Source organism: Fukomys damarensis, unplaced genomic scaffold (genome assembly GCF_012274545.1).
Source record: "Fukomys damarensis isolate Sample0158 unplaced genomic scaffold, DMR_v1.0_HiC HiC_scaffold_38, whole genome shotgun sequence".
In the NCBI taxonomy this organism is placed as follows: domain Eukaryota; kingdom Metazoa; phylum Chordata; class Mammalia; order Rodentia; family Bathyergidae; genus Fukomys; species Fukomys damarensis.
In genome coordinates this window covers 30,376,457-30,389,610 of record NW_022900950.1, presented here as the reverse complement: position 1 = coordinate 30,389,610, position 13,154 = coordinate 30,376,457, and the positions used below count along the sequence as shown (strand labels likewise).

Below are 13,154 nucleotides of genomic sequence, written 5' to 3'. Positions count from 1 at the left end.
CACTGGTTTTCAAACCCTCAGAGAGTGGAACCTTCTTTCCAAACAAACTCCAATAGTGAAAGGTAAGAATTTTAGGGGTGGATGATGTGCTTTCATGATAGAGGGCTTCCTTAACATGTGTGAGGCCCTGGTTCCATCCCCAGTGTGGCTAAATAAGGTAGTATTTTATTTGTATAGCTCTATTTCTGAAATTAAATGTATAGTATTCAGTGGAAACACTGAGGTTATTTGAATATAAAACTTGAGGCTGGGGTTAAAGCTAACATTTTAACAGTCTCAATTCTCCAATTACTTGTGTGCTTGGTTTTGTTTGCATGCATTAGAGAACATTCTGATTCACAGAAATAAAGACACACTGATAAATAAATACCATGCAACTTGGGATGCCATTTAGTTAAGGAAAGATATCACAAACTTTATTGCAGAGGTCTTTATAAAAACAAGGTCATCTGGCAGAAAAAATGCTGGTCATCTGCTATGATTTGGCTTTCAACACCAGTCTGCATTTAAAGCATTTAAAATTTCATTACATCAAGTGTTTATAGATGAGGCTTGGTTGGAACAGTTAGTCCTCAATCCCCGAGACTAACTGTTCCAAACCACCTCTCTGCAGATAACATTTATAAACTGGACCAAATACACAACTACTACAAGTACTGGACAAAAATTTTAAAAAACAAACACTACAGGGGAACTGATGTTTGGAAAGGAAAAATGTTCAGTGTCTTTCCTGATTTTTAATTGGTTTTTGACTGGAGGTGGGCCCCATCCTGCCAAGCAGGGCAACTAAGCTTAAACGGAAAATCTGAAGTCTTGTTGGCTTAACCTACATGTTACTGGCTTAAAAAATAAGAGAACTAAGCTCCATGTAACCGAAACACAAGGTAAAGAAGGAACTTAGGAGAACCAAAGAGTGGGTATAAAAATTGTGCAAAACCTTCTTAAATCCAACTCTAAGCAGCCTGGCTAAGGCTAAAAGAATCTGAGAAATTTCTGCTATAATCCACTACTGAAGGTGTACATATAAAGAAGTGGAGTTTAGTTTTGGCCTTGTTGACTTACTTCCTTAAAAGAAAAGTAGTACTTTCAAGAAGAATATAACAGAATCTAAAATCTCTAAAATATATCACACTCCATTCTGGATATAATCTAAACCCCAACAGGCATACGCTCAAAAGAAAACACAATGAACAGAAACTGATCCTGAAAAATGCAGATGCTGGAATTAATGGACAAGGATTGTTAAAGAGCTAGTTTGTGCTCAAAGATAAAGGAAAATAGGCTTATAATAAATGAACAAGTAGGAAATCTCAGCAGAGAAAAAAACATAAAAAAGGATCAATAAGAAATTCTACTAGATGGAAAAAATACAATCTCTGAAATTTAAAAAATGTACTATATGGGCTTAAAAGCAAACTGTAGATGACAGAACAGTCAATGAACTTGAACACAGATTAATAAAAATTTCTAAACTGCAGGACAGAAAGAAATAAATGTTTTAAATTCAGAGTGTCAAGGACTTGGGCCAATATCAAAAGGTTGAATATATATGTAACAGGAGTTGTTCCAAATGTTAAGAAAGACATACATTTACAGATTGAAGCTCAGTGCATTCTAAGTAAGATCAAGTCACAGAAAATCACATCTAAAGATGTGGAATAACATTGTTAGTGTACAGCCTCTTTGCAAAAAAAAAAAAAAAGAAAAAAAGGCCTGGCTGTTCTTATACAACTCCTACGACATAATAACAATCTCATTCTTAGGTGTATATATACAAGATATATAAATGCATATACCCAGAAAAGACTTGTATACATCTTATGAGATGATAAATCCATTGTTTTCCTACAGTGAAACACTACTCAGTGATAAAAACAGAATACAACTGTTTATGCTTGAAAAGACATGAATGAAATTTCAAAAACATTATGTTGAAAGCCAGATGCGAAGGAGTACTGCCTTAGTCATGTTCTCATCACTAAGACGCAATACCTGACATCTGCATGCTAAAGGAAGGTTTCTTTATCAGCTTTCAGTTCATAGCTGGCTAGTTCCAAGATGGGAACTGCATGGTGGAAGGGCATGGAGGAGGCAAGCTGCGGTCATGGTGGCCAGGAAGCAGAGAATGAGGGTTAGAGCCAGGAAGGGGAACACACCTTTCTCGGTCATGACTCCAGTGACCTTCCTCTTCCCACCAGGCTCTACCCTTATGTATGTTTACACACGAGTTCCTATCAGGCTTGTTGAAGAAGTTTCTCTTTTGCTCTATAAGGACAGCCACTAAGTCACTATTTACTGACTCCTAGGTAAGCAGTAGACACGGTACTGGATAAACATAGTACGGAAGTTTACAGGAGGTCCATGCCTGCCTCACTGAGCTCAGAGTGGTGGGCACACACCCACGTAATGAAGAAGCCATGTATTATAACAACAATATTGAGGAAATACAGGCGGTGAGGTAAAATACTCCATAAAGGTGCAGACAATTTACTTTTTTTTTTTCAAAAGTAACTTAGAAACTCATTCATCCATCTAAATCATTTAATAGGTAGCTTCTTATTTTCCAGTAGATTGGTAATCATGCCATGGCTCTCAGATGCAAAGATGAGTAAGGTCTTTCTGGCCAGAGCATGCAGACTGGTGGTACGAAGAACCCACTACAGCATGTGGTATATGTCCAGATACACACAGTGTGCCTCAGTGCTCAAAGACAGGAACCTACACTCCAGTCTGGCTTTCTGAACGTGGCCCACCTACCCATGCAGTCTGGACTCCTACTACTGCTCACACGAAATACCACCCCAGGGCTGTTTCTGTATCTCGTGTGAGCCCCCAGTGAGCAACCTGACCTCATCCTGATTTTGTCATACATGAAATAGAATGTGTATCTTAAAAGATTGCTTTAAGAAGTAAACATAAGCATTACTCACTACTGTTTTCATGGGCCAAGATCCTCTCTTCCCTTCTCTCTACCCTCAGGGCTTCCACTAGGCACTCACCCAAAGAAAGTTTCAACTCTTGCTCTTGGTCACACAAACATTATATAGAAAGTTAAGTAGCAACCAGGAAAGGGCTAAATGAAAATGCCACACAATTCCCAAATTCTCCTCTAAAGAGTCGGGCACACACCACTATTATGAATAAGCAGAACCTTTTAGGGTTAAAAGTGTAATTTTATTTAGATGTTACTTGTACATAATCTATAGTAAGATATAGAAACAGATAAAAATTGTTTGACAGAATTTTTTTATATCACTTTCAATTTACAATAGCATTGGTAATACTGCAAGATGACAGACACTCTGCTTCATAAAACAAAAATTATAAGCTTCTCTGGTTGATACATTCCCACTAATCTTTAATGGATTAAAATATATCATGTATTTCAGTTGCAAATTATTATAAAACTTTTATAACCTAGACACTTGGTGCTCATAAAGTTGTTGATGTTGCTAAAAATTTACTGAAATGGAAACATTAAATCTCTAGAAGTAGACTTAGTAAAAACATGAGCTACCAAATCTCACGGTCAGGGCTAACAATGCACAATTATTTGCCTTTGGCTCAGCCCCACAGTACTTGTGCAGCAACACATGAACTTAGTCATCTTTCTGTCCTGTTTGGGCCTACACCGTGAGAAAAAAACTTGTAAGACAGCCAACTAAAATATATACAAGGAATAAAACTTGGAATAATTTATCATTGTGATTTAAAACCTAAAATTTATAAAGTGAAATATGCTACTAAATGATTCTCTCCATTTTGGTAAACACTTTTCAAAAATGAAAAATGAAAATTCAGACTTCACTTTGTTCGTGCAATATCATATTAGATCTGAATTTAAAACTTTAGGCTAAATCAAATTTGTTGAAAAGGTACTCTAAAAATTATTTAATTTAGATTTTTGTCATTTCCCGTTATATTAAAGGTTACAGAAAACAACAGGACAGAAGCTTTCTCATTAGTCATAAAATCAAATTAAATATAACTTGTTGATTAAACTATAGGATAACTAATAACAGGCTCATGAATATTATGATAAAGTGCTGTTAATTTTATTGTACTACGATATAAATAGAAGAGATCCTGATATAGACAGTAGCTTTAATGTGGTCCCTTCATCCTGAGAACAAGGGCCACACAAAACAAAGAAGTGCTGCCAAATGAGCCCTAGAATTATTCAGGGCACTCCTGACATCAAAGTAATACAAAGGCCAACTACTATACTAAGGAAAAAAATAAGACTGAAAAGGGTCAGAGTCCCAAGAATAACAACAACATAGCAGGTCTCCACACTGGAAGAGAGAAATTTAAGTTTATTAAGAACAACTAACACTCGAGGAAATTATAGTGGCAGCTCAATGGTGACTAGCTCCACAGCAAGGTGCTCAGAGGGCACGTACTGGCAGCAGGCCCAGCAGAGAGGGCTTAAACATGACCAAGTTGAATCTTGGAAGAGAGTGCAGACATTGGGCTTTTTAGTTTCAAATCCAATGAGTAGAGTCCAGAACACAGGAGAGTGCCTATGACAGACAGCCCAAGTCAACAGGTGTCCATGCAGAGTCACACGGGTGAGGCATGGGCAGCTCGCTGGTTTCCCCGGAATTCTCCCTACTGTCCTACTGACATCCTCCCCGCAACTAACATGGACTGCAGGAGCTCACTGGAGCTTCCCAGACCTCCATCCACTGGAAACACTGCAGGCAGGTAAACTCTTCTCACCAAGGGAAGTGTCTCAGCATTCTTCGACCTCCTATCTACAATCCAAGCCTAGGCAACTACTTTCTCTGAACAAGCAGTTACCTTCCATCCAGAATTACAAAGCAGAAGGTGTGCTTTTTAATTCCCTGGTCTGCATGAGTGGGTCTGTGGGATCACCATGTAGCAAGAACAGGGTAGAAGAGGTGAAAGCAAGGTGCTTAGCCACAGCTACAGGTTGAAACAGGGTCATTTGGTGAGGTACTTCTTAAAATGTAATGTGCCAACAATACTAGAGAAGAGAAACATGTGCTTCTAGGAGGTGGGTAAAGCCCTGCTTACAGGGCTGAACCCTGGTCTGGCCACAGCACCAAGAAAAGTAAAGAGCTATCATCTTTCACTTAAACCTAAGCTTCTATAATTTGGACCTCATGGAGTGGGTCCCTCTGCACCCAGGACCCTATAGTATCAGTCTTCCTAGACACATGCTACAACCCCCAGACAGCCTGCATCTGTTCTGGCTGGCTGCTGCCAAAGCCATCAGGTCTGGCCAATATTCTAAGTGGCATTGCAATGGCCCTGAAGGGGAAAGGACCTTGTTCTCATTTATATTACTACTGAGTTGCTGAAAGCTCACAAAAATCACCAAGTGTTTACTAAGTGAACTGAATGTCCACAGGGAACCCTGCCTGAAAAGAGCCCTTCCATTTTCATATTTGCTGAGAGAGTGCAAAGGCAAGGAAATTATTCAACCAAGCATTCAAATCCACTCAGAGGCTACAAAGCCAAGAAACCTAGTGCAGGGACATTTGATTCTCCTGATCTGTTAAACCCTTCCCTATAGAACCAATTTCTTCTGAAACACATTGTAAAAAAAAAAAAGGTAAAACAGTATCACTTACTGATTGGAAGACATCACTCTTACAGTCATTAATCTTGCAAGGACCTAACACCAGGCAGCTTCACAAACACACAGCAAGTCTACAGAATCATAACGATCAATAAGAGTAAAGTAAATACTTTCACGGCCAAAAGGGAAGCAAGATGCTGTTTTCAGGACAATGCAATAGTTACGGCATATCTCCTCGTGTATAGCATGATGTGCTATGTTTAGTGGCACTTAAGTATTACACAGTAAATACTGAAAAACCCAGAATTCTTGGATGTGCAGAAGCAATATCACATTATTAATACAAAAGGTGCTAAGCTACAGGGTTATTATACCACTATCTGGGTGCTGAGACCACTTGAAATCCCCAGTACACTTCCACGGTGTCCTGGCTGTCCTCGGCCACTCGCCCTGCACAGTTTCAGTCAGACCAGTCATTCTCATCGAACTCAGAGTCGTCATCAGAGTCGCTGTACTCCACGGCGATGCGCCTGGATAGGATCGTGGCCACGTCATTCCCAACAGGCTCCCGCTTGGCTTCCTGCTCACGCTGCTCCTGCACCTTTTTCAGCTGGATTCCTAAGACACAATGTGAAGTTAAGAATCAAATCCCCTTATTTGTTCCAAATAAAAGGAAAACAAATTAACAGGTCCACTGGACTTTTCTGCCGAGCCCAAGGATAAAGTTTTAGAAATCTGAGGGGAGAAAAGAACGTGCAAAGCCATTTTAATAAAGTTGGTTATAACTGCAGTGCACATGAACACCATCAAAGAAAGTTCTAAAGCCACAACATCCCACACGTCAGCCACTTTAAACACAAAGTGATGTAGTGAGGGGCCGCGAAACAGGATGCGCCAATGTGGAACCAGAACCCACTGGACAGCGCTGGGGGAAGCAGCTGAGGAGTCTCTATTCTAGTCATTTTTATTGGGAATGGGTATAAAATATAACCACCTATTCTACTATGTAGTAACAAGGATATCTAATGGCTTAATGTGTATAATTTTTAAACGTTTTCTTTGAAATAATCTCAGATTTACCCAACAGCTATAAGATCAACAGAAAAACATTCCCATACAACCTTACCCAGTTTCTCCAACTGACTAATGTTTTCCTATCTTTCTCTGTCATCCTCACACAGAAACACTTATCTCTGGATTATCTGAAATGTACAGCACATAATGTTCCTTTACCCTCCAAACATCTGAAGCACTAATTTCCTTTAAAAAACAAAATCAAGATCAGAAAATCAGCATAGATACAATGCCATTATTAATCTTACAAATCTTATTCAAATTTTGTCAATACAGTAAGTCCGCAACTTATGAATTCCATTCTGGAAGAACACTAGTAAGCTGGATTCTAAGTCTAACAAAGTCAGTCTTATACACCTTTGACATAAATATATAATGTAAAGCATAAAAAAACCAAACCTCCCCATCACCACTGCTTTTCCTCTTGCTCCTCAACATCCTGAGCTCTGAGCATTGTACAACTGTACACTATCACACTGTACAGTAAGCACCCAGCATCACAACTGTGACAATGTTTGGCAGACTCATGAGCTATTTCCAAGATCTGTGTGCATCTACCGACGTTCATAATGTGAGATCTGTTCGTATCTGTGAAAATTCGCAACTCGAATGCTCAAAAGATAGGGACTTACTACAAACTCAATCTAATTGCAAATGGAGAAAAATTTCCCTGGCTCAGGATTCAGTGAGTTATCTCTGTTGCATTAATTATCATTGTGACCATTAATCATCCAATGTCAACCTCAATGGATTAAGAAATGCCAAGCAGATTAGTAGACTACACTTCTGGGTGTGTCTGGGAGAATCATGGAGGTGAGGCCTTAGGGATCCGTGTCTGGTCCCTGCCCCTTCTGCTCTGGCGCTCTTCCCCTGCTCTGAATTGCATCGAACTACACAGCTTTGCTCCACCATGTCCTTCCACCATGTCTCTGCCTTGGAGTCAGCCAATTGTGGACTGAAACCTCTTTTCCTATAAACTACACGTGTTAGATATTGTGTCTCAGTAATGAGAAGCTGACTAATAAAGAAAATTGGTACCAGTGGGTAACTGCTGTGACCATACCTACCCACGTGGTTTAGAAGGTTTGGATCTCGTCTGTGGGAGGAGTCTGGAAAGGTGTGGAGTTGTGGGCTAGAGAAGCCCTACAATGTTATAAGCAGAGCCTTATGGTGATTCTAGTCAGAATTTAGAAGACCAGAATATTGACAGGGATGTGGATAGTAAAGACCAGCCTTAGGAAGTTTTAGTTGGGAACATGGATTCTACTGGCAGTTGGACTAGAGGCCATGTATGCTAGGCTTTCACTGAAAATTTGTCTACATTTTTCTCACATCCTGAGATTGTGGGAGACTAAGATTAAGGGTGGTAGACTAATTAATCTAGTGAAGGAAACAGCCTAACATTTAGGCTGTGGCATAGATATTATTGGCTGTGTTTAGCCAGATTTATAGTGAGGAATGGGAACAAAAGGCAGAGCATAAAATATTTAAAAACTTAAAATTCTGGCCCAGAACGAATTATGAACTTACTATTATCTTTACTTGGAGATTGAGTATGGTTTAAGGAGATGTAGGGTGTGAAAACAACAAGGTGTATACTGTGACTCTTAATTCTAATATGTCAACTTCACTGGACTAAGAAACATCTAGCAGATTAGTCAAACACACCATACTCCTGTTGTGTCTGGATGGGTCATGGAGGCATGGTGTTGGGTACCATAAATAGTCCCTCACCTGGTTCTGATACTGTTCCCTGCTCTGCTCCTGGACACGATGAACTAAGGAGCTTTGTTCCGCAGTGCCCTTCCTCCACGATGTTTCTGCCCTGGAGCCAGCTGACTAGACTGAATCCTCTCAAATTAAACCTTTCCTCCTTAGGCTGGGAGTGTTAGGTATCACATCCAGCAATAAGAAAGCTGACTAGTACAATCATGTTCTGCTAACGTCCTCTGGTCCAGGTAGTTCTTCAGCCTTTGTATTTTGTGACCTTCACATTTTGAAAAACAGAGGCAGTCTGCGTATAGCATGTGCCTCAGCTTATGTGCATCAGACATCCCTTAAGATTGTTCCTGATTATGTGTCAACTCGTAATGGACAGTGCTACAGGTATAAAAATACCAAGTCTACAAAAATCAGAAAAAAAACAAAAAAAAGGAGCTGGGCATAGTGGCGCATGCCTATAATCCCAGCAACTCGGGAGGCTGTGGCAAGAGGATCACTGTGAGTTCAAGATCAGCCTGGGCTACATAATGAGTTCCAGGTCAGTCAACTACATAGCGAGACCCTGTTTCAACAAACAAACAGAAAGACAGACAAAAAAGCCCCACAAAAAACCAAAAATACCAAGTCTAATACTGTCCTATGGTGACTACAAAGTTGAAATCTCTAAGCTTTTCTACCTCTGCGATGCTATTTCTCAACAAAATCAAAGTATCAATGATGCTTGAGATATACAGAGAACCCTGGGGTCTTTGGGTGGTGCATGTCCCTGACCTCAGGCTTGACTGATGGGTGCTCAAACAAAAAGGCAAAAGCAGCAACATCACAGCTGTCCTGTGAAGGATGTCACTGAAGCTGAGCTCTCGGGCTAGTGTCAGGTATCTTTCTCTGTCACTTAAAGATAACTAAACCAAGATCAAAAGACTGTGAGGTTTTCTACCTCATGAAAAGCTCCTAGAATATCCCTATATCCTATCAATGACTTGGACCATCCCACACTGACAAATGAAGAATTGTGGGATTCCAGGTTTTCGTGTGGGGCCCTGGAGATAGAAAGAAATGGGTGAGGGCCAGGCCTCCCACCCTATTCTACCCAACATACTCCATCCCTCCATTTTGGCACCTGGGGGTCAGGGTAGCACTTTTGTCTGACAAAAGCACTGTGCTGTTAAATACATGCTGAAGAGGTATCTTAGATTTTCTTCAAACACTAAGTCATCAATATGAACTCACTTTCTGTTATTTATGTTTATACTCTTGCAGAACATGGATGTAAGATCCTATTAATTAGCTGATTGTTTCTGTTAAAGTAAAGCTGTCCTGAAATATCAGGTTTTTAATTCAATTTCTGAATTATCAATTCTTCGTCATGATATATTTAACTGACATCTAAAAAAGAACACCTATTAAAAAAATGCTCTTTTAAGTCTACTCCAAGAAATTAATGATTATAGATGCCATCATTTGAAAGTAACAAGGCTATCGTTACTTGGAAACCTAAAGTAATCTTTTATAAAAGAAGGCTACAGAGCTGAAGTGTCCACTCACCCATCCGAATAGCAGCAAGGAGGTCACTTCGAGCATCACTTATGGGTGGCTGTGCAGGCTCTGGACGTTTTGCCTCGGCAACAGGGGGTCCATGCATTGGAGAGGATGAAAGAGAAGAGCCAGGGCCAGGAGGGCCTGGTGGGGGAGGAGGTGGGCCTGGGGGAGGCGGTGCTGTGACCAGGAGCCCAGCAGAGGGCGGGTGAGGAGGAGTCGAGTACGTGGAGCCAGCTGATGCAGGAAATGAAGGTTGTGTGGGAATCTGGAGAGGGCTGACGAAAGCAGTTTGTGCTGAAGGAATCATGGGTGGAGGTGGAGGAGGTGGTGGTCCTGAAGGGTTGTAATACTCAATTATCTGTGCTGGAAGCATCCTAATAAACAGATGAAACATACAAAGTCACCAAAGTAGAAAAAGACAGTCACATCCCAAAGTCCTAATAGAGAAGTTCCCCAAACACAACGGATACTGTGAGTTGGACTGACATCACTTCAGGATGCACATATCCACTCTGCAGTAATTACTTTCACAGACCTACATTATTCATTATGATGGGATGCAAGGTCTGTTGAAACGCATCAAAAAAGACCACTAAATAAATAAAGCCATTTTCTGTGGAATGCTAAAATAACGAAGTTGGCTACAGTGGTCCAAATAGCAACAATCATCCAGTATCCTGGGTGTCTCAGAGGTGGGGCTCACTAACCTGTCCTGTTAAGTTTTCTGCAGCCAAACTGGAAAAAATCCTACATTCTATAGCCAAGCCCCATGGAAACCCAAGTTCATGGTGCCTGGAGAATATCCAAAGCTTTGAAGTATTCCACAGCCAAGAAATCAGCTAGATTCTATTCCACCAAGGGTTCTCTTGGCCAACTAAACCAGACCCTCTCTCTGTCTCTGGACACCTTCAGCGTGTCCTGGCTTCACTAGGGCCAGTGGATGGGGACAGCCAGGACCACGTGACTGCTCCTATGGATATGCTTCAGAGAGTGACACCAATGCTCTAAAGAATACACATTACTGGAGGCATGTATTCAACTTTCCTGGACATCAATTCTAAGCAAAGGAACCTTCAAAAAGCTAGGGTATAGCCAAAAAGTAAAGGCAATCAAAGCAAAGGTGAGTGCTCACGTTGACAAATGTGCAAAGGGAAGTTCTTCCTACGAGGTGTTGGATTCGTACCCACAAGACAAAAACAGAAGGCCTTGGAACCAAACAATATGAGGGCCCTGGAGGTTAAGAAGGGCCAAACAAAAATGACATTATGTGGTTTTGTCATCTGTGACAAGCACCGTCTGTGGTTCACTCAGGACATACAAAGAAATTTGAGGGTTTGAATCAGTTCAATAGTCAGCATTCATCCTTTACCAATGACTTGGCCTGAAGACTTGACACAGGTAGCCTATGTGCAAAGGAGTGTGACATCAATCCTAGACCTAGCTTTAACAAGTGTGACACCACACTTACTTAACACAAAGTATGTCACCACTGGCGGTATCTATGTCCAATTGGTCTTGACTATACTTTGGCACCGTACCAGAGGCATGTACACAACTTTCTTGGACATGAGGTCTAAGGGAGGAACATTTAAAAACTAAGCCCAAGAGTGGTGGGCTAACCTATCAAACTATAGGAGAGCACTTTTTAAATTCTTCTACCACACATAGCAAGATACAAATGTAACAACAAGTAGTAGCTAGAGTATGAGGAATAATTTACCCATAATCTGCTGGAGCCATTGGTGCAGAGGCCTGAGGCCCCTCTGGAGCTTGGGGAGGAGGCGGTGGCGGCGGCTGTTGAGGTCTATTTAGGGCCAAGTGCCTTGCCGAGGCAGATGTGGGCCGGTACTCATGCTCAGGGCCCTGGTTTGCAGCCCCATGTGATGGTACATCGCCAGTAGTATAGGAAGGGGTCACCGGCTGGGGGTGCAGAGAATGGTTGGGGGTAGCTGGGTAAGAGTAATCCGTAACATCTGAAGCATGGGACCTGATGTTGGAGAAAATTGGTGGGAGAAATTTAAATTATGTTTAAAAAATGTTCTCTGGCTGATAGAAGCATATATATGAATAATTACAGTACCAATGCACATTAATAAGATATGCATTTCCTTTACCATCAACTAGGTCTGGCCCCACGAGAGCTTCTAAGCAACAACATAATTACTATTTTAGTAGCAAGCCCAGTGTTACGTGGATTCAGATTCACTCTCTGAAGTGAGTAAGTCAGACAGATCAGCAAGCAGGAGGGTGCACAGCCTTGTTTACACAGTGTTTCACGTACTTCCTAAGAGACAAGGCTATAAGACAAACCCCATTTCATTTGGAAACAGTACCAGAGGAGTTCAGTGGCAATGAAGTTGATAGCATATAATTAGGAAACCCAGAATGACAGGTGAGCTGGATAAATATGAACAGTATGAACAGGAAGAGAAATCCAAAATGCAAGAGTGGATTATATTCTTCTTAAACAGAGGACATGTATTTAACCCACAGAGAAAGAAGCAATACAGTGCACCACAGAGAGGCTCTCCTATTTTCTCTAAACACACAGTTGAATGCGAAACTCTGAAAGCAACAGAAACCTCACGTTAGTAAGCTGAGAGGGGAAAGGTGCCAGTGCCCAGAAAAGAGCAATGATCCGCAGGTGTGGCAGCCGCATGGCTGCAGAGGCATTAGTAACAGTCACATGCTGAGGCTGGGTTACAGAATCAAATCAGTAGGGCTACACATGGCTCATGGCGCTGAAGCAGGGTGATCTGAGGCTGGGAATCCAAAGAAAGCAAAAACCACAAACCCTCTGGGCAGCCTGTCCTCTTTTGTGCTCCCTGCCTGCTCCAGCTTCTTTGCATCACTCATAAATTCAATGCCCATTTTCCTTCTCTCCCACTCTTCTTTTCTTGTTCTGACTTTTCTCACATGCACTTGCTGGTTCCTGTTAGGATTCAGCTTGTGTTTCTCCCTCTGAAGGAAACAGGCAGACACATTGGGAATGTGGGAGCGAGCAGCGAAGAAGATACAACCTGAAGTTCCATCTCCACTTAAGATAGCAGCTTCCCTAACTGTAGTGCTGAGTGGCACAGAAAAGTTTATTAAGTCAGAAGAGCCTGTTTTCTTTCCCTAATTACAGTTTAATAATAAATAATTACCCATTTTTTTCTTTGCTAATTGTGGTTATGAATTTTATATTATGATTTCCATATGATGATGTCTTCTGAATTTTGGAAGTTGCTATCAAATTAAAAAATACATATATAATATTAGATATAATAAT

At 41.0% G+C, this 13,154-nt stretch overlaps 1 protein-coding gene across 3 annotated transcripts in view; it reads right to left on the bottom strand.

The window, feature by feature from the left end:
* Window positions 1-3,162: 3,162 nt before the first annotated feature.
* The window catches only part of Wasf3 (WASP family member 3), an 85,718-nt gene continuing 75,726 nt past the window's right edge, over window positions 3,163-13,154 (bottom strand). For 2 of the 3 annotated variants that reach the window (XM_033759915.1, XM_010623821.3), the window contains 3 exons: window positions 11,604-11,870; window positions 9,890-10,257; window positions 3,163-6,166 (listed from right to left, as the gene is read on the bottom strand). In XM_033759915.1, the coding sequence (XP_033615806.1) occupies window positions 6,009-6,166; window positions 9,890-10,257; window positions 11,604-11,870 (793 nt within the window). In that variant the 3' untranslated portion in view covers window positions 3,163-6,008. Of the gene's footprint in view, window positions 6,167-9,889; window positions 10,258-11,603; window positions 11,871-12,677; window positions 12,845-13,154 lie in introns of all 3 variants that reach the window. The other variant, XM_010623822.3, reaches the window with a different exon arrangement.